Source organism: Electrona antarctica, assembly GCF_951216825.1.
Source record: "Electrona antarctica genome assembly, chromosome: 13".
Lineage (NCBI taxonomy): Eukaryota > Metazoa > Chordata > Actinopteri > Myctophiformes > Myctophidae > Electrona > Electrona antarctica.
The window spans coordinates 43,563,655-43,581,728 of record NC_136794.1 but is presented as its reverse complement, the minus strand read 5'-3'; the positions used below and the strand labels follow the sequence as shown (position 1 = coordinate 43,581,728).

At 51.4% G+C, this 18,074-nt stretch overlaps 2 protein-coding genes across 2 annotated transcripts in view; one reads left to right on the top strand and one right to left on the bottom strand.

Annotated features, from left to right (window-relative positions):
• Positions 1-1,396: 1,396 nt before the first annotated feature.
• On the top strand, positions 1,397-10,311 carry LOC306935553 (E3 SUMO-protein ligase RanBP2-like; the record flags this gene model as incomplete). The annotated part of the gene is made up of 2 exons (XM_079518653.1): positions 1,397-7,801; positions 9,554-10,311. 2 exons carry the CDS (start codon positions 1,397-1,399, stop codon positions 10,271-10,273), a joined length of 7,125 nt encoding a protein of 2,374 aa, XP_079374779.1. The 3' UTR covers positions 10,274-10,311.
• A 3,547-nt stretch (positions 10,312-13,858) lies between these two features.
• ranbp2 (RAN binding protein 2) overlaps positions 13,859-18,074 on the bottom strand; it is a 50,512-nt gene continuing 46,296 nt past the window's right edge. Inside the window, 4 exon segments of the mRNA XM_079518097.1 lie at positions 13,859-14,987; positions 15,541-15,887; positions 16,780-17,053; positions 17,647-17,798. Coding sequence (XP_079374223.1) covers positions 14,676-14,987; positions 15,541-15,887; positions 16,780-17,053; positions 17,647-17,798 — 1,085 coding nt within the window. The 3' untranslated portion in view covers positions 13,859-14,675.

Genomic DNA, 18,074 nt, shown 5'->3' with positions numbered 1-18,074 from the left:
AAAAATCGTTACACAATATCTCTATGGTCATGTGCTCAAGTCGGATCTGTCCGATATTTCATATTCCATCCTAATTGGCTATAATTGGCTTTCACAGTTTGCAAGATTGCCCCGTTTTGAACAAAAGCCTCAAATCATGAACGCAGCATGCAATTTACGTGAAATCTTTCACACATTTTCTTACTAGGCTGAGGAATATATCCCACCCTTTTCACATTGGCCTGTTATAGCGCCACCAACAGGTTGATTTTTGCAAAACACATTTTTGGAACAAAATGCCTCAAATCATCCAATTGCCATCAAAGGCGTATGAAGAAATGGCACCCTTTTCACATTGGCCTATTATAGCGCCACCAGGAGGCCACAACCTACCTGCCCTGGTGGAGACCTGTGCCCCGAGGGGCACTTTTTCTAGTTTGCCTATTCTTTTTAGGGTGGGGTATATGTGTGGTTGTATGGTCTTCTTCTGTTGTATGTCCTTAGACCTTCAGCTCTGTTGCAAGCAAGCCAGTCAGTCCAGTGTGTCATTTTGTCTACTCTAGGTCAGTGGACACTGTCTGCGAGACCCCACTTCTGCATTGCTGCACTGAAACGTCCCACACCTGTCCTCAGACGATTGAGGGTTGTCCACTCCATGCGGGGCAGGTGCTGGCTGGCCAGGAACATCTGTGGGATCCTTGATGTAGTGATGAAGCCTGGATGTTCGGCTGCCTTCCACTGGTTCCTCCATCTCACCCAGGAAGCCTTGGAGGTATCAGCTGGTGTTGTGTGAAGCAGTTCCTGGGCCTGTGTGGCAAAGGGGCACCGGGACTGGTAACGGCAATGCCCACTTGCCCAATTGTGCTGACATCATAACATTTGTGATGACGGCAAAATGGCAGTTTTTAGCCCAATGAGTGTTTTTTTGCTAAACTAATGCTTGGAATGGATTCAGCATCATGAAAACCCCCTAGTTTGACACGTCACATGCTACATAAAGCATGATGAAATTTTGAATATTTTGCCCTATAGGTGTTAATGGTATGGTCATTATGCCAATTATGAAAATTACTCAACATATGCAAGTTAGCATCCGGCAGTTTCTAAATGCTGGGGACCAATATTCAACATTTCTTGGTGTACTCAACATATCCGGGTTCACAATGGGGCTCTATGGGCTGGAAAGTAGACTAATGCCCAATGCAAGCCACAAGTCCGTCACACTCCAATACTTTGTGTGTGCTATAAGATTATGCCCAAATACGGACATGCCGCAATGGAGTGGCGGGTGGGCAGATTATGCCCAAATATGTACATGAGCATGCCGTGCAGCACAAATCGGCATTGCGAGCCGGCGGTTTCTTTTGTTTATTTATATTTAATGAGGAATAGGAGAGGTAATTTTTTTTGTCGAGTCATGCCGTTGAGTAAACCCGAGGTGGACCGCTACATCTCCTCGGCACAAAGTTCGTCTCCTTCACTCAAAGAGAGAAACACTAAAGGATTCCTATTTGCTAAATTGTACGCGGAAGCACAGGAGTACGAACTCGCCAAAAGACATGTATCAGAATATCTGGAGGTCTGGGCCAGGGATCCCAAAGCGCACAAGTTCCTCGGCCAGCTGTTTGAGAAGGAACGGAAAATCGACAAGGCGGTGGGATGTTACACACGCTCGGTGGACTTGAACCCGGCCCAGAAGGACCTGGTCCTGAAGGTGGCGGAGTTGCTGTGCAGCGACGAGGAGCAGCGTGACAGCAGGGCGGAGTACTGGGTGGAGAAGGCGGCCAAGCTGCTGCCCGGACACCCGTCCGTCTTCACCCTGAAGGAGAAGCTGCTGTCCGCTCAGGGCCAGCAGGGATGGAACCACCTGTTTGACCTGCTGCAGGCTGAGCTGGCCGCCCGACCCTCGGACCCGCACGTCAACGCCAAGCTGGTGACGCTCTACCGCCAGGACGGACGTCTGGACGAGGCCGTCAAGCACTGTGTGGCGGTGGAGAGGAGAGGCCTCCTGCGTCACAGCCTGGACTGGAGCACCGTGGTGCTGAGCACCCTGAGGGAATACCTGGACCGGCCCAGCGTGTCCGGTGACGACAAGCTGTCCCGCCGGCTCCACAGGGACCTGCTGTTGGCTCACTGCACCCAGCTGAGACTCACGCTGTCGGGGAGAGGACTGGAGGCCAGCCTGGACGCCCTCAGGAGCTTTGACCAGGCCATGCAGGCCCTGAGCAGCACCGCGGCCAGCCAGGCGGACGAGCTGTCCGACGCCTTTGTGGAGATGAAGGGCCACCTGTACCTGCACAGCGCCACCTTGCTGCTGAAGATGGCTCAGGAGAAGGAGCAGCAGTGGAGGGCGGTGGTGGACCTGGCCGCTCTGTGCTACCTGCTGGCCTACCAGGCACCCAGACCCAGGCCGAAGGTCAGCAGAGGAGACCGGACATCTTCTCAGCTGCTGGAGCTCCTGGCCAACGACAGACAGAGCCAGGCGGGCCACATGCTGTTCAACCTAACCACGGACATACACATGCTGGTCAAGGAGGTGGTGGAGAGATTTGGGAACAATAGAAGTCAGTTGACTCTCTTGGAGCTTCTGTTTGGACCCCACGTGCCTACCGGGACCTCCTTCATCGCCAACGATGACATCTGCTCTCTCAAAAGCCAATGTCCAAAGCCCTCCCACCTGGCAAAGTTGGACGATGGTTCCATTATGCTCCACGGAGGAGACCTGCAGCACCTGAGCTGGCTGGCTCTCCAGTGGGCCGTCCAGAGTCAGAGAGCCTCCCTACGAGACTGGCTGAAGCAGCTGTTCCCCCGGCTGTCCCTGGAGACGTCCAAGCTGGACACCAACGCACCAGAGTCCATCTGTCTGCTGGACCTGGAGGTGTTTGTGTGTGGCGTGGCGTTCTGCAGTCAGAGCGCGCTCCAGGAGAAGCCTCGGCTCAACGCCGGAGGCCATCAGCGGCTCCACGAACCTCGTTGCATGCCCCTCCCACTGCTCCGCCTCCTCTCCACCGAGTGTAATAATAATAAAATCCATCCAATAAAATCCATGCATCCATCCATCCAGTGTGGCGAGTGGTGGGACGCGGCTTACAGCCTCATCCACAAACGAGCTCCGCCCGGCATGTCGGCCAAGCTCCGGATGATCGTACAGCGTGGTCTGAGCACGCTGAGAGCCGGAGAGAAGCACGGCCTGCAGCCTGCGCTGGTCATCCACTGGGCACGGCATCTCAGCCACGCGGCCACGGCAGTGAACTCGGACCATGAGCAGAAAGAGTATGTCAGTCGCAGCGACCACTACTGGAGGGCTGTCCTCCCTCTCCTAAACAAGATCAAACACGGACGCAGCATCCCTAAACCGTTGTACCCACTGTTCGAACATTTCCCCTCCAGAGACATTCACATCTCAGCCTTAAAGGACATAGAAAATCTGCCCGTATCGATGGAAACGGTGGTGGACCTTCTAGATGAGGTCAAACAGCAGCTGGGGGACCGTCTGGATGAGGAAGAGGAGGTGATAACGGGCCAACCAGCTCAGTCCAGCCCAGTAGAGCAACTCAGCATCCACCCTCCTCGGGACCAAGTCTCTGGCGGCCTTTTGCGGTTGAAGTTGCCAGCCACACCTCCAGCTGCATTCGAATTCAACTCCAACTTCAAGTACAACGATGGAGACTTAAACTTCACAGCCCCTCGGGGCAGACACAGCGGGGGCCTGCTGACGTCACATTTTCCAACCAAAACGGATTCACCTGAGTGGAAGCCTCTGACCCCCGAGCAGCCCTCCAACCAACCTGGCATCTTTGACACTAAAACACCCAGCGGGTTCTCTTTTGCTGACACTGAAGAGAGCTCAGCTAATGAAGGCCTGTTGAGCAAAGTGGAGCAACCGTTTATATTCAACGCTAATTCTTCATTAAAGTCAGGTAACGATGACACGGAGCAGCTGGCCATCCATGACGAGGCAGCGCTTTTAAAAACAAAGTTTGCGGAAGCACAGAAAATTGTGCCCATGTTACCAGAAAAGAATGAAGAGCATCAGAAGAAAGAACCAGAACCCACTAAATGCCCATTAACGACATGTGGAGCCATAGGCCTTACTGCTCAGGCAGCAACGTGTGAGGTTCAACCATCTGCGGCTTCAGGGTTCATCTCAATGCCCAGTTCATCAGGTGGCTTCAAGTTTGGCACTCAGGACACTGGAAAGGATACCTCTGCAACGGAGGATTCAACACTTGCAGTTCCAGCACCTACATCAGGGTCTGCTTCCATGTGTCTTAAGAACATATCCGATCAGCGCAGAGAAAAAGAAAGGGAGACTGATATTTCTATCTCCACACTGTCTGTGGAAGAAACCGATCTAGATCTACAGCTATCCACTGTTCAGCCTAACACCTCCAGTTTGGCAGACTTGTCTAAGACTACAGCAGGAGAACTTGCACAGAAAGGATTTCCTCATGCTGGTGAGTGGCTGTTAAAGACTGAGGAGGATGATGACATTCATGACACAGTAGATCTGGGGACCGGGGAGGAGGACGAACATGTCCTCTACTCCCAGCACGTCAAATTGTTCAGATTTGACTCTGCCACCAGCCAGTGGAAGGAGAGAGGGGTGGGGAACCTCCAATTAATGAAGAATACGACCAGCGGCAAACTGAGGGTGCTGATGAGAAGAGAGCAGGTCCTCAATGTTTGCGCCAACCACCTGGTCACCACCACCATGAGCCTGAAACCCCTGGCGGGCTCCAAGAAGGCGTGGATGTGGCTGGCCAACGACTTCTCAGATGGACACTCCAAACTGGAACAACTAGCTGCAAGATTCCAAACCCCAGAACTGGCTATGGGGTTTAAGCAAAGGTTTGAGGAGTGCCAGAGACTGTTGGACGTCCCCCTGGGAGTCACCCCAGTGTCTTCCAGACTGTTGGACGTCCCTCTGGGAGTCACCCCAGTGTCTTCCAGACTGTTGGACATCCCCCTGGGAGTGACCCCAGTGTCTTCCAGACTGTTGGACGTCCCCCTGGGAGTCACCCCAGTGTCTTCCAGCGTGTCCTCTCCTGAAAACACTGGATCCTCCACGTCTCCATCCCCTGACAGCAGGACATCAGTGGCTACGTCACACGGTCCGTCCAGCTGCCACAAAGTGATGGTGTCCCCTCCCAAGTTTGTCTATGGCACAGATACCCCCCAGAAGAACATTGGATCACCCCCTGAGACCTCAGTGTCTTTGTCCTGCTCTAAAGCCAACGACAGTGGAGCTCCTGTCCCAGAAGATGAGCTCCCTCAGGCAGATCGAGTTAATGAGTCAGACAGAGATGTGGACGTGGTGTATGTAAGGGAAGCCACTGCTGGGAATGAACCAGGGTACACCAGTGACTCCGACACAGATGATGAGAACTATGAGTCAGCAGTGGAGACCATGAATGGAAAGCTCTCTCCTGATCTCACAGAAGACCAGGACCCTCCTCAGGAGACTCCAGAACCACATGACCTGAGCCAGGAGACTCCAGCACCACAGGCCATCATGGCCCAGGAAGCCCCAGCACCACAGGCTCCTGATCAGGAGAATCGAGAACCACAGGACCTGGAGACTCCAGAACCACAGACTCTTCTCCAGGAGGGCCCAGAACCACTAGCCGGCCAGGAGCTCTGCCAGGAGGCCCTACAACCACAGACACTGGGCCACGAGACTCCAGAAGGACATACCCCAGATGAGGAGGTTCCACAATCTCAGGATCTGGGTCAGGAGGCTCCAGAGGAGCAGTCCTCAAGACAACCACAGGACTTGGAGCAGGAGACTGAATCAGAGTCTTCCACACCCCAGGAGCAGTCCGAAGAGGCCCAGAGTGTGACCCCTATCAGCAGCGCTCCCATAGACCTGTCAACAAACAAGACCTCTGAACCCGACTCCACATCTTACACTACTACTGCTGCTCCCACTCAAACCTTTGGCTTGAATACATTTGGAAGCCAACATTTGGCCAGGTTCACTATCCTGGCCAAAAACATTTTTGGCTTTGCATTTGGAAAGCAAGACTCTTCCACGAACGCCCCGGATATGGTCTTCGGAGCTTCATCACCACCAGCACCAGAGAATGACGGAGAGGAAGAGGGCAGCGACAAAGAGGAAGCATCCAATTATCTGGACATCCACTTTGAGCCTATTGTGTCACTGCAAAAGGTGGAGGCAGAACCAGAGACCCTGGGCGTGGAGGCCCCAGTCCAGGAGACTCCAGAACGACAAACCATGGGCGAGGAGGTTACAGAACCACTGGACTTGGGTCAGGATGTTCTAGAACCACAGACCCTCCTCCAGGAGGGCCCAGAACCACAGACCCTGGGCCAGGAGACTCCAGAACCACAGTCCCTGGGCCAGGAGACTCCAGAACCACAGACCATGGGCCAGGAGACTCCAGAACCACAGACCCTGGGCCAGGAGACTCCAGAACCACAGACCATGGGCCAGCAGACTCCAGAACCACAGACCCTGGACCAGGAGACTCCAGAACCACAGACCATGGGCCAGGAAGTTGCAGAGCCACAGAATTTTGGTCAGGATGTTCTAGAACCACACACGCTACTCCAGAATAGCACAGAACCACATGCTGTGGGCCAGGAGACTCCAGAACCACAGACCCTGGACCAGGAAGCACCACAGTCCCTGGGCCAGGAGACTCCACAACCACATACCCTGGGCGAGGAGTTTGCAGAACCACAGGACTTGGGTCAGCATTTTATAGAACCACAGACCCTACTCCAGGAGGTCCCAGAACCACTAGCCATGGGCAAGGAGGTCCCAGAAGCACAGACCCGGGACCAGGAGACTCCAGAACCACAGACCCTGGGCCTGGAGACTCCAGTACCACAGTCCCTGGGCCTGGAGACTCCAGAACCACAGACCCTGGGTAAGGAGACTCCAGAACCACAGACCCTGGGCCAGGAGACTCCAGAACCAAAGACCCTGGACCAGGAGACTCCAGAACCACAGTCCCTGGGCGAGGAGACTCCAGAACCACAGACCCTGGGCCAGGAGACTCCAGAACCACAGACCCTGGCCCAGGAGACTCCAGATCCACTAGCCCTGGGCCAGGAGACTCCAGATCCACAGACCCTGGGTGAGGAGGTTCCACAACCACAAGATCTGTGTCAGGAAGCCACAGCACCACAGGCCCTAGTTCAGGATGTCACAGAACGACAGGCCTCAGAAAAGCAAAACTCACGTCAAGAGATTGTGGAACCACAGGACTCGGAGCAGGAGACTGAATCAGAGTCTTCCACACCCCAAGAGCAGTCCGAAGAGGCCCAGAGTGTGACCCCTATCAGCAGTGCTCCCATAGACCTGTCAACCAACCAGACCTCTGAACCCGACTCCACCACTTACACTACTACTACTACTCCCACTCAAACACACACCTGTGACTTCAACACAGTTGGAAGCCTCTCATTCGCTGACCTGGCCAAAAACAATGGTGGCATGTTTGCATTTGGAAAGCAAGACTCTTCCATCTCGTGGACAAACGGTCCGGTTCTGGTCTTTGGAGCTTCATCACCACCAGCACCACAGAATGTTGGAGAGAAAGAGGGCAGCGACAAAGAGGAAGCATCCAATAATGTGGACATCCACTTTGAGCCTATTGTGTCACTGCAAAAGGTGGAGACCAAGTCTGGCGAGGAGGACGAGGAGATCCTGTTCAAGGAACGGACCAAGTTGTACCGCTGGGACCGGGACCTGGGCCAGTGGAAGGAGCGTGGCGTGGGCGACATCAAGATCCTCTTCCACCCCGTCAAACACTTCTACCGCGTCCTGATGAGGCGTGAGCAGGTGCTGAGGGTGTGTGCCAACCACACCATCTCCCAGGCCATGGAGCTCACACCCATGAACTCCTTTGCCAGCGCTTTGCTCTGGACCGCCTTAGACTACGCAGAGGGCGAGGGCCAAGTAGAACAGCTGGCGGCTAAGTTCAAGACTCCCAAGCTGGCCGAGTCCTTCAGGAAGACCTTCTGTGAGTGCCAGAAGAGCATGGGCCAGGAGGATCCAGAACCAGAGACCCTGGGCCAGGAAGCACCACAGTCCCTGGGCCTGGAGGCCACAGTCCAGGAGACTCCAGAACCAGAGACCCTGGACCAGGAGACTCCAGAACCAGAGACCCTGGGCCTGGAGGCCACAGTCCAGGAGACTCTAGAACCAGAGACCCTGGGCCTGGAGGCCACAGTCAAGGATACTCCAGAACCAGAGACCCTGGGCCTTGAGGCCACAGTCCAGGAGACTCCAGAACCAGAGACCCTGGGCCTTGAGGCCACAGTCCAGGAGACTCCAGAACCACAGTCCCTGGACCAGGAGACTCCAGAACCAAAGACCCTGGGCCTGGATGCCACAGTCCAGGAGACTCCAGAACCAGAGACCCTGGGCCTGGAGGCCACAGTCCAGGAGACTCCAGAACCAGAGACCCTGGGCCTGGAGGCCACAGTCCAGGAGACTCCAGAACCAGAGACCCTGGGCCTTGAGGCCACAGTCCAGGAGACTCCAGAACCAGAGACCCTGGGCCTTGAGGCCACAGTCCAGGAGACTCCAGAACCACAGACCTTGGGCCAGGAGATTCCAGAACCACAGACCCTGGGCCAGGAGACTCCAGAACCACAGACCCTGGACCTGGAGACTCCAGAACCACTGGACTTGGGTCAGGATGTTATAGAACAACAGACCCTAGTCCAGAATGGCACAGGACCACATGCTGTGGGCCAGCAGACTCCAGAACCACAGACCTTGGACCAGGAGACTCCAGAACCACATACCATGGACCAGGAGACTCCAGAACCACAGAACCTGGCCCAGGAGGTTGCAGAATCACAGAAGTTGGATCAGGATGCTCTAGAACCACAGACCCTACTCCAGAATGGCGCAAAACCACATGCTGTGGGCCAGGAGACTCCAGAACAACTAACCCTGGTTGAGGAGGTTCCAGAACCACATGCTGTGGGCCAGGAGACTCCAGAACAACTAACCCTGGTTGAGGAGGTTCCAGAACCACATGCTGTGGGCCAGGAAACCCCAACACAACAGGCCCTAGTTCATGATGTCCCAGAACCACAGGCGCTGCTGGGTCAGGAGGTTCCACAACCAGAGACCCTTGGCCAGGAGGCAAGCCAAGAGACCATGTCCCCACAGGGCTTGGAGCAGGAGACTGATTCAGAGTCCTGCACACCCCAAGGGCAGTTCATAGACGCCCCCCTGAGTGTGGCCCCTGTCAGCAGCGCTTCCATAGACCTGAACCTGAACTGTGAACCCGACTCCACTGCTCACATTTCAGCACCACTAAAGAACGGCGTAGAAGAAGATGGGGGCGATGAAGAGGAGGTGCCCAATAACGTTGACATCCACTTTGAGCCCAATCTGGCAACCCATTGGCAAATAAAGGAAAAAACGTCGCTATCTGCTGTTTGTTTGTCTCCTCTGGGGCCCGTTTGGTCCGCCTTCAGGCCTCTTTCGGCAGGGCGCCGTCGACGTTTTCAATACACACATCCCCAAAGTACACACGTTCTAAATACCCCTGAATACCCCCATGTTCTGAACATCCCTGAGATGTTGTGTGCCAACCACACCATCTCCCAGACCATGGAGCTCAAACCCATGACCGCCTTAGACTACGCAGAGGGCGAGGGCCGAGTACAACAGCCGGCGGCCAAGTTCAAGACCCCCGAGGTGGCCGAGTCCTTCCGGAAGACCTTCTGCGAGTGCCAGCAGCAAATGGGCCAGGACACGTCTGACCCGTCCTACACGCACATGTCCCATGCCTCGCAGCACTCCAGGCAGACCAATCCCCTGGTGTTCCTGACCGTGGCCGCGGACGGAGAGTGTCTTGGCACCGTCACCGTCGAGCTGTTCTCCCACGTCGTCCCCAAGACGGCAGAGAACTTCCGGGCGCTCTGCACCGGCGAGAAGGGCTTCGGATTCCGGGACTCCGTGTTCCACAGGGTCGTACCGGACTTCATGTGCCAGGGGGGCGACATCACCAACCATGACGGCACGGGGGGGAAGTCCGTCTACGGCGGCACATTTGAAGACGAGAACTTTGACGTGCGCCACACGTCTTGCCGCCTGCTGTCCATGGCCAACAGGGGGCGCAACACCAACAGCTCCCAGTTCTACATCACGCTGACCAAGGCGGAGCACCTGGACTCCAAACACGTGGTGTTCGGCTGGGTGCGCGAGGGCATGGACGTGGTGTGGCAGATGGGCGCGCTGGGCACCAAGAGCGGCAAGCCCAGCAAGACCATCCTGATCACAGACTGTGGACAGCTCTGAGACGCCTCCAAGCTTCACCACCATCCTGATCACACTGAGGACAGCTCTGAGACGCCTCCTCTCATATACGGCAACCTTTCCCGTGTTTCTTCACTAGTCCGATCCAGAAGAACACAGTCCACAGACCAGAGGTAGAGAACTATTGTTCCCTGATGTCATCGCTAGGGACACATGCATCAGTAAGCAGGAACTGGGGATGGCAATGAAGGTGAGCGTAAAAAGGCCCAATCGAAATACACCGCTTTAGTGACACACTAAAATCAGCCCCTCCCCTTATTATCAAACTGTGGGCGTGGCTTCAGCTCAGGTGGGTGGTGCTAAGGTGAAAACCAGGTATACTTAATGAACTGGTGGGTGTGGCCACATAAAAGCATAATTCTAACACTTTCTGTACACTTTTTTGAAAAAAGTTAAATAAAAATCAATCAATAAAAATCATCAATCAAAAGGTTTCTTTTCCCTTCATCTGTATCCTTTTTTTTAGTATTAGTTTACTATCATTAGATTAATACATGATAATCAACACAAAACAAACACTTTATTTAGAACACACCCAAATCAAATCATAATGATTACGGCGTACGCGTTCAATCAATTATTGACGCAAAGCAAACGGCATAAACAATATTAGTTTGCCCTCTTCTATAAAAATAAAAGTTACAAGTTACAATTAAGGCTGCATTCTGGAGCGTGTCAAGGTGTCCCTTGTATTGTACTGTAACTTGTATTGTACCGTAACTTGCATTATTTGATTCATTATTTCGCACCACGGAGCAACCTCGTGTCAGTGTCCTCGGAGGAAAGTCTGGTAAGACGGGCAGTCGGTACGCCAATCAGAGGCAGGCAGGGGCGTTACCACGTCGAGAGACGGACGTAGTTTAGAATAATTCGCTCTATATTATATATATGTATGTATATAGTGAGGCCAGTGACGTGATCAGTGGAACCCTAGATGTCAGCTGTTTGGTTTCATTCTGAACAATTTGCCATATTAGGGACTTCAATGTTTGTGGTGTTTGTGTCGCGATGCCATTGAAATGAAATGAAATTAAATTAAATGATAACTATATTTACCCAGGGTATCTGGGCTAAGCTCAAGAACTTGTTTCCAGCCAGGCCCTGCTCATAGAACATTTCATCGTAGTGGTTCAATGCCTTGTTCAAGGGCACTTCAGCGGTGGTAATTTTAACGTGTCGGACCGCTGATTCGAACTGGCAACCTTCCGGTATCAAGACCGCTCCGCAATCCGTTCGGCCACCGCTGCCATTCCTTTACGGAGAAGCATTTAAGGAGGGAATTCTCGTTCATCGCTTATCGGAGGAGCCGTTTGTGAGAAATGCTCGGCTGGAAGCTACATCTGAACAGTGTGCCAAAGCTACATCTGAACAGTGTGCCAAAGCTACATCTGAACAGTGTGCCAAAGCTACATCTGAACAGTGTGCCAAAGCCAACACACGGCATGCTGCTGTTGCCGTGGGAGACCAAGTCTACTCATTTGGAGGAAACTGGGTCGACTCATTTTGGGACAACAGGGTTTGATCAGATCGGTCAGGAAGTCACACTCTGTGATATCAGAGTGTTTGACACAGAGACCAACCTAGTCTGGCTGGACACACCTTCTGCAGCCTCTTCCAGAAAGACGCTGCCGCTGGGGTCATTCGGCCTTTACCTACAAATGGAGAGCTGTACATATTTGGCGGCATAACCAGTAATAGCACTGACCTCAATCAGCTGTGGAAATTCAATCCAGAGACCTTATCCTGGAAGATTACATTCATCTTGGACATGCTGTTGCATTGTGGGAGATTGTGTCATCCTCTTTGAAGGATTCACTGATGACCTGGACATGTTAGACTTAAGTCCTAGTCGGAAGACGTTATGCAAACTAGATGTTAGTACCGTCTTGACCAATCAGAACTCACACACAAAATAAGGTGGGAACTGGCAGCCATGACTAACGGCAACAAATACATAAGATGGCGTCCAATAAGGACGTGGCCTCATGTGGCTAACAGACTTCATGTGACCAATCTGTGATCTGTCAGTAAACTATGATGTTTTTCTATGACAATATGACTCCATATTTGGGCATGATTTCCGCCTAACTAAAGTAACTTATTAAAGTAACATTACTTTTTTACAGTAACTAGTAATAAAACATAGCCCAACACTGATTAATTTTGTTTCACTTCAATAGTATAATAATACCAATATGTTCTGTTGAAATAATTCATCATCATTCTCTTAAACACAAACTACGTATCCTCTTTTGAAGGGCGCTAGCCCCTCCTATATTCAGCCATTAAGTGTAGATTCATAGTGCACTAGCACCTCCTACATTCAGCCATTAGTGTAGATTTATAAGGCGCTAGCCCCTCCTATATTCATCCATTAGTGTAGATTTATAGGGCGCTAGCCCCTCCTATATTCAGCCATTAAGTGTAGATTTATAGGGCGCTAGCCCCTCCTATATTCAGACATTAAGTGTAGATTTATAGGGCGCTAGCCCCTCCTATATTCAGACATTAAGTGTAGATTTATAGGGCACTAGCACCTCCTATATTCAGACATTAGTGTAGATTTATAGGGCGCTAGCCCCTCCTATATTCAGCCATTAAGTGTAGATTTATAGGGCGCTAGCCCCTCCTATATTCAGACATTAGTGTAGATTTATAGGGCACTAGCACCTCCTATATTCAGACATTAGTGTAGAATTATAGGGTGCTAGCACCTCCTATATTCAGACATTAGTGTAAATGTATAGGGCGCTAGCACCTCCTATATTCAGACATTAGTGTAGATTTATAGAGCGCTAGCACCTCCTATATTCAGACATTAGTGTAGATTTATAGGGCGCTAGCATCTCCTATATTCAGACATTAGTGTAGATTTATAGGGCGCTAGCACCTCCTATATTCAGACATTAGTATAGATGTATAGGGCGCTAGCCCCTCCTATATTCGGCCGTGTAGATTTATAGGACACTAGCACCTCCTATATTCAGACATTAGTGTAGATTTATAGGGCACTAGCATCTCCTATATTCAGACATTAGTGTAGATTTATAGGGCGCTAGCCCCTCCTATATTCAGCCATTTTATAACCTGTCTGTAAAGCACTTCGTAACTATATGTTTGGAAAGGTGCTATACAAATAAAATTCATTCATTCATTAGTATAGATTTATAGGGCGCTAGCCCCTCCTATATTCAGCCATTAGTGTAGATTTTCGTCCTACACAAACCTTACATTTCCATTGATAATAAATAAATGGCCAGCCTGCATTCAGAGGGAACGTTGGGGTAAATGCATAAGAAGCAAAAGGTGTGCAGTCATACTGTAGTACATTGTATAATATTACAAAACAATTCCTTACCCACCAGGTTACACCATGTTGGAAGTGGTTAATGATAGTTACAGTTTAGAGAAAAAAGAACAAATCTATAAAATGACAAGTAGCAGCAATTATTTATAAACAAACTTTATTTACGGCATCAGAACATTGGTCTTAAAACGCAACAGGGGGACCAAATATACAACACCCTATGGTGCCCTATTTCCCCTGATTCACATGTTTTTTGGGAGGGGGGTGGGGTGGGGGGGGCATCTACTGCACAGGGAATGTCTTTATTTATTGTATTTTTTCCCCAACAGTTATTTGAGGTAACCCCCCCCATCATTGTTTGTTATTAAAGGAGAATTCGATCATTAACTATCCTATCCAAGGAGTGCTTGGTACAGGTCCAACATTACAGAACATCCAGAGTGCAGCTCAGACCGTGCGAGCGCGCTGGCCTGGCCCTTAGGCTCACTTTGAGAACTCCCGCATTGGACCACCATGAAGGTGGTCTGCACACTGGACGTGTTTTTCTGAAAACCCGACGGAAAAACGCAGCTAAAAAAATCCGAAAACGCGTCCAGTGTGCAGCAACCTTAACTCTGAGAGTTTAACAAATTTGTTACACTCTCAGAGTTAAAGCAATACGTAAGGGTCCATTTGGTTCCCAACTATAGATCATTTGTCTGGGACAGGCTCGGCTCCAGGATGAAATGACTGAGGGGGCACACATAACCTTTATATAGTAAGAAAATATGTGCATAAAACTTAAACTGAGGGGGCAGAATTTGCAACTGAGGGTGCCAGGCCCCCTCTGGCCCCCCGTGACGCCGGGCCTGGTCTGGGGGACCCCCTGGAACCCCCTCAAGGACCCCAGTTTGAGAACCAATGCTTTAGAGCGAGGTGAGGTGTTTTTAAAAAAAAGAAAAGGAGGGCGGGGGCCGGGGGACTTGCTTGGAGGCGTCTCAGAGCTGTCCTCAGTGTGATCAGGATGGTGGTGAAGCTTGGAGGCGTCTCAGAGCTGTCCTCAGTGTGATCAGGATGGTCGTGAAGCTTGGAGGCGTCTCAGAGCTGTCCACAGTCTGTGATCAGGATGGTCTTGCTGGGCTTGCCGCTCTTGGTGCCCAGCGCACCCATCTGCCTCACCACGTCCATGCCCTCGCGCACCCAGCCGAACACCACGTGCTTGAAGTCCAGGTGCTCCGCCTTGGTCAGCGTGATGTAGAACTGGGAGCTGTTGGTGTTGCGCCCCCTGTTGGCCATGGACAGCAGGCCGGCAGAGGTGTGGCGCACGTCAAAGTTCTCGTCCTCGAAGGCTCCGCCGCCGCCGAAGATTGACTTGCCCCCCGTGCCGTCGCGGTTGGTGATGTCGCCCCCCTGTGGAGAGGAGGAGGAGAGGGACAGGGATGTTAGGATTGATTGAATCCTTTTTTTTAATTAGCTGTGTTGATTTTGACAGATTTAGTTTGTGTAATTTAACCCATTTTGGACTGAGGTCGAGTCTAAAAACGCCTTCTAAAACCTGACCTAAGTTTTCTGAAAAACTTCAAATATTTATAAAGCAGCAGCAGCATCATTTCTTTTTTTTATTTTTGGCTTTTCGTTTAAGTTTTAAGCATTTCTTGTAATGTGACCTCAATGTTGTTTTCTCCATTTAGCAAAGCACTAGTCCTGGCCTAAATGTGACATACATATTCAGGACCATAAATCAGATTCCAAATATTGTGATGTGTTGGTCAAACATATGATGACCCAGCTATGTCCAGCTGTCACTCAAACTGATGACCCAGCTAGGTCTAGCTGTCACTCAAACTGATTGACAGCTAGGTCTAGCCGTCACTCAAACTGATTGACAGCTAGGTCTAGCCGTCTCAGACAATGAGTCGACAGACGGCCACCGACCGTGCTCTCTCTGTCTTGCTCCTCTCACCTGACACATGAAGTCCGGTATGACCCGGTGGAACACGGAGTCCCGGAACCCGAAGCCCTTCTCGCCGGTGCACAGCACCCGGAAGTTCTCTGCCGTCTTGGGGACGACGTGGGAGAACAGCTCCACGGTGACGGTGCCCAGACGCTCTCCGTCCGCGGCCACGGTCAGGAACACCAGGGGGTTGGTCTGCCTGGAGTGCTGCGAGGCGCGGGACATGTGCGTGTAGGAGGGGTCAGACGTGTCCTGGCCCATGCGCTGCTGGCACTCGCAGAAGGTCTTCCGGAAGGACTCGGCTATCTCGGGGGTCTTGAACTTGGCCGCCAGCTGTTCTACGGTTCCCTCGCCGTCTGGAGAGGGAGAGAGATACGAGCCGAGAGTTCACTTAACATGGGAGTCCCAGAGATAAAGAACCCCCCTCCACCCACCCCCCTCCACCCACCCACACACACCCACACCCACACACACACACACACTTCTAAAACAATTCGAATATTGTGCAAAAGTTAATTTTCTTCCGTAAAGTCAAACTTTCATATATTCTAGATTCACGCGCATAAAGTGAAATATTTAAAACCTTTCTTGGTTCAGCTAATGAAAATAAAAAAAATCCTATCTCAAAATATTACATTCATATTTCACAGGAGCACTAAAGGAAAGATTTTTTTTAATCCAGAAATGTCGACCATCTGAAAAGTATATCAATGTATGCAGTCAATACTTGGTTTGGGCTACTTTTGAACAAATTATTTCATCAATGGGGCGTGGCATGGAGGTGATCAGCCTGTGGCACTGTTGAGGTGTTATGGAAGCCCAGGTTTGCTTTGATAACAGCCGTGAATTAATTTGTATTGTTGAGTCTCATGTCTGACACCTTCCTCTTGACAATACAACCTAGATTCTCTGTGGGGTTCAGGTCAGGCCAGTTGGCTGGTCAGTTAAGCACAGTAATACCATGGTCAGTACACCAGTTTTGGCTCTGTGGGCAGGTGCCAAATGCTGCTGGAAAAGGAAGATCAGCATCAACATAAAGCTTGTGAGCATACGGAAGCACACATTGCTGTAAAATATCATAATAGACGGTTGTGTTGAGACTCTGGACTTGATAAAACACAGTGATGATTTAGGCCATGTTATCTGCTATGGTGTTGGTCCACTGACAGTAACAACAAAGACAGTAATATTATACTTTTGCCAATTACAATTATTATTTTGTTCTCAACAAAACCAAAAGAATCCAACCTGTGTAGTCTGTGGCGGTCCAGACCAGAGCGCTGGTGGAGGAGTTCATGGGTTTGAGGTCCATGGCCTGGGAGATGGTGTGGTTGGCACACACCCTCAGCACCTGCTCACGCCTCATCAGGACACGGTAGAAGTGTTTGACGGGGTGGAAGAGGATCTTGATGTCGCCCACGCCACGCTCCTTCCACTGGCCCAGGTCCCGGTCCCAGCGGTACAACTTGGTCCGTTCCTTGAACAGGATCTCCTCCTCCTCCTCGCCAGACTTGGTCTCCACCTGAGAGAGAGAGAGAGAGAGAGAGAGAGAGAGAGAGAGAGAGAGAGAGAGAGAGAGAGAGAGGGCGACTGTGAGCTCTATGGCAGAAAGTCTCTATACCTTCAGTCAAAAATGTTCTTTCCATCAAAGGTTGTCAATACTGGAATGAGCTCCCTGTCACACTGAGGGAGATCCCCCAGGTGTGTGTGTGTGTGTGTGTGTGTGTATTTCAGTAGGGGTGTGTGTGTGTGTGTGTGCGCGTGTGTGTATTTCAGTAGGGGTGTGTGAACACAGTTTTCCGGCCACTGCTACAGAGCTGACAATGAGGTTATATCTTCCCTTCTCTGGAGTCCTGCCTCAAAGGAGACCAGAGGTAGAAAACTGTCGTTCCCTGATGTCATCACTACTAGGGACACATGCTTCAGTAAGCAGGAACTGGGGATGGCAATGAAGGACCGGGAAGTCTGGTGTAATATTGTGAAATCCACGATCTCGACCGCGGTCGAAAAATGATGATGATGAGGGGTGTGTGTGTGTGTGTATTTCAGTAGGGGTGTGTGTGTGTGTGTATTTCAGTAGGGGTGTGTGTGTGCGCGCGCGTGTGTGTGTGTTACCTCAGGCAGAGACACAATGGGCTCAAAGTGGATGTCGTTGTTCTGGGCGTCCTCTTCGCCGATCCCCTCCTCCTCTCCATCGTTTTTGGGCGCCGGTGGCGCTTTCGCCCCGAAGACCGCCGCCCCGGCGTTCGACCACGAGAAGGACGAGTCTAGAGGGGTAAATAATAATTACCCGCTAGGGTGCTGCAGCCACTGTGAAGTGATGCCCAACAACAGAGGTATGGAACAGTATGAATGGAACCAAATGGACCCTTACAGGTCTGTGACTCAGAGTGTAACACATGGAACCAAATGGACCCTTACAGGTCTGTGACTCTGAGAGTGTAACACATGGAACCAAATGGACCCTTACAGGTCTGTGACTCTGAGAGTGTAACACATGGAACCAAATGGACCCTTACAGGTCTGTGACTCTGAGAGTGTAA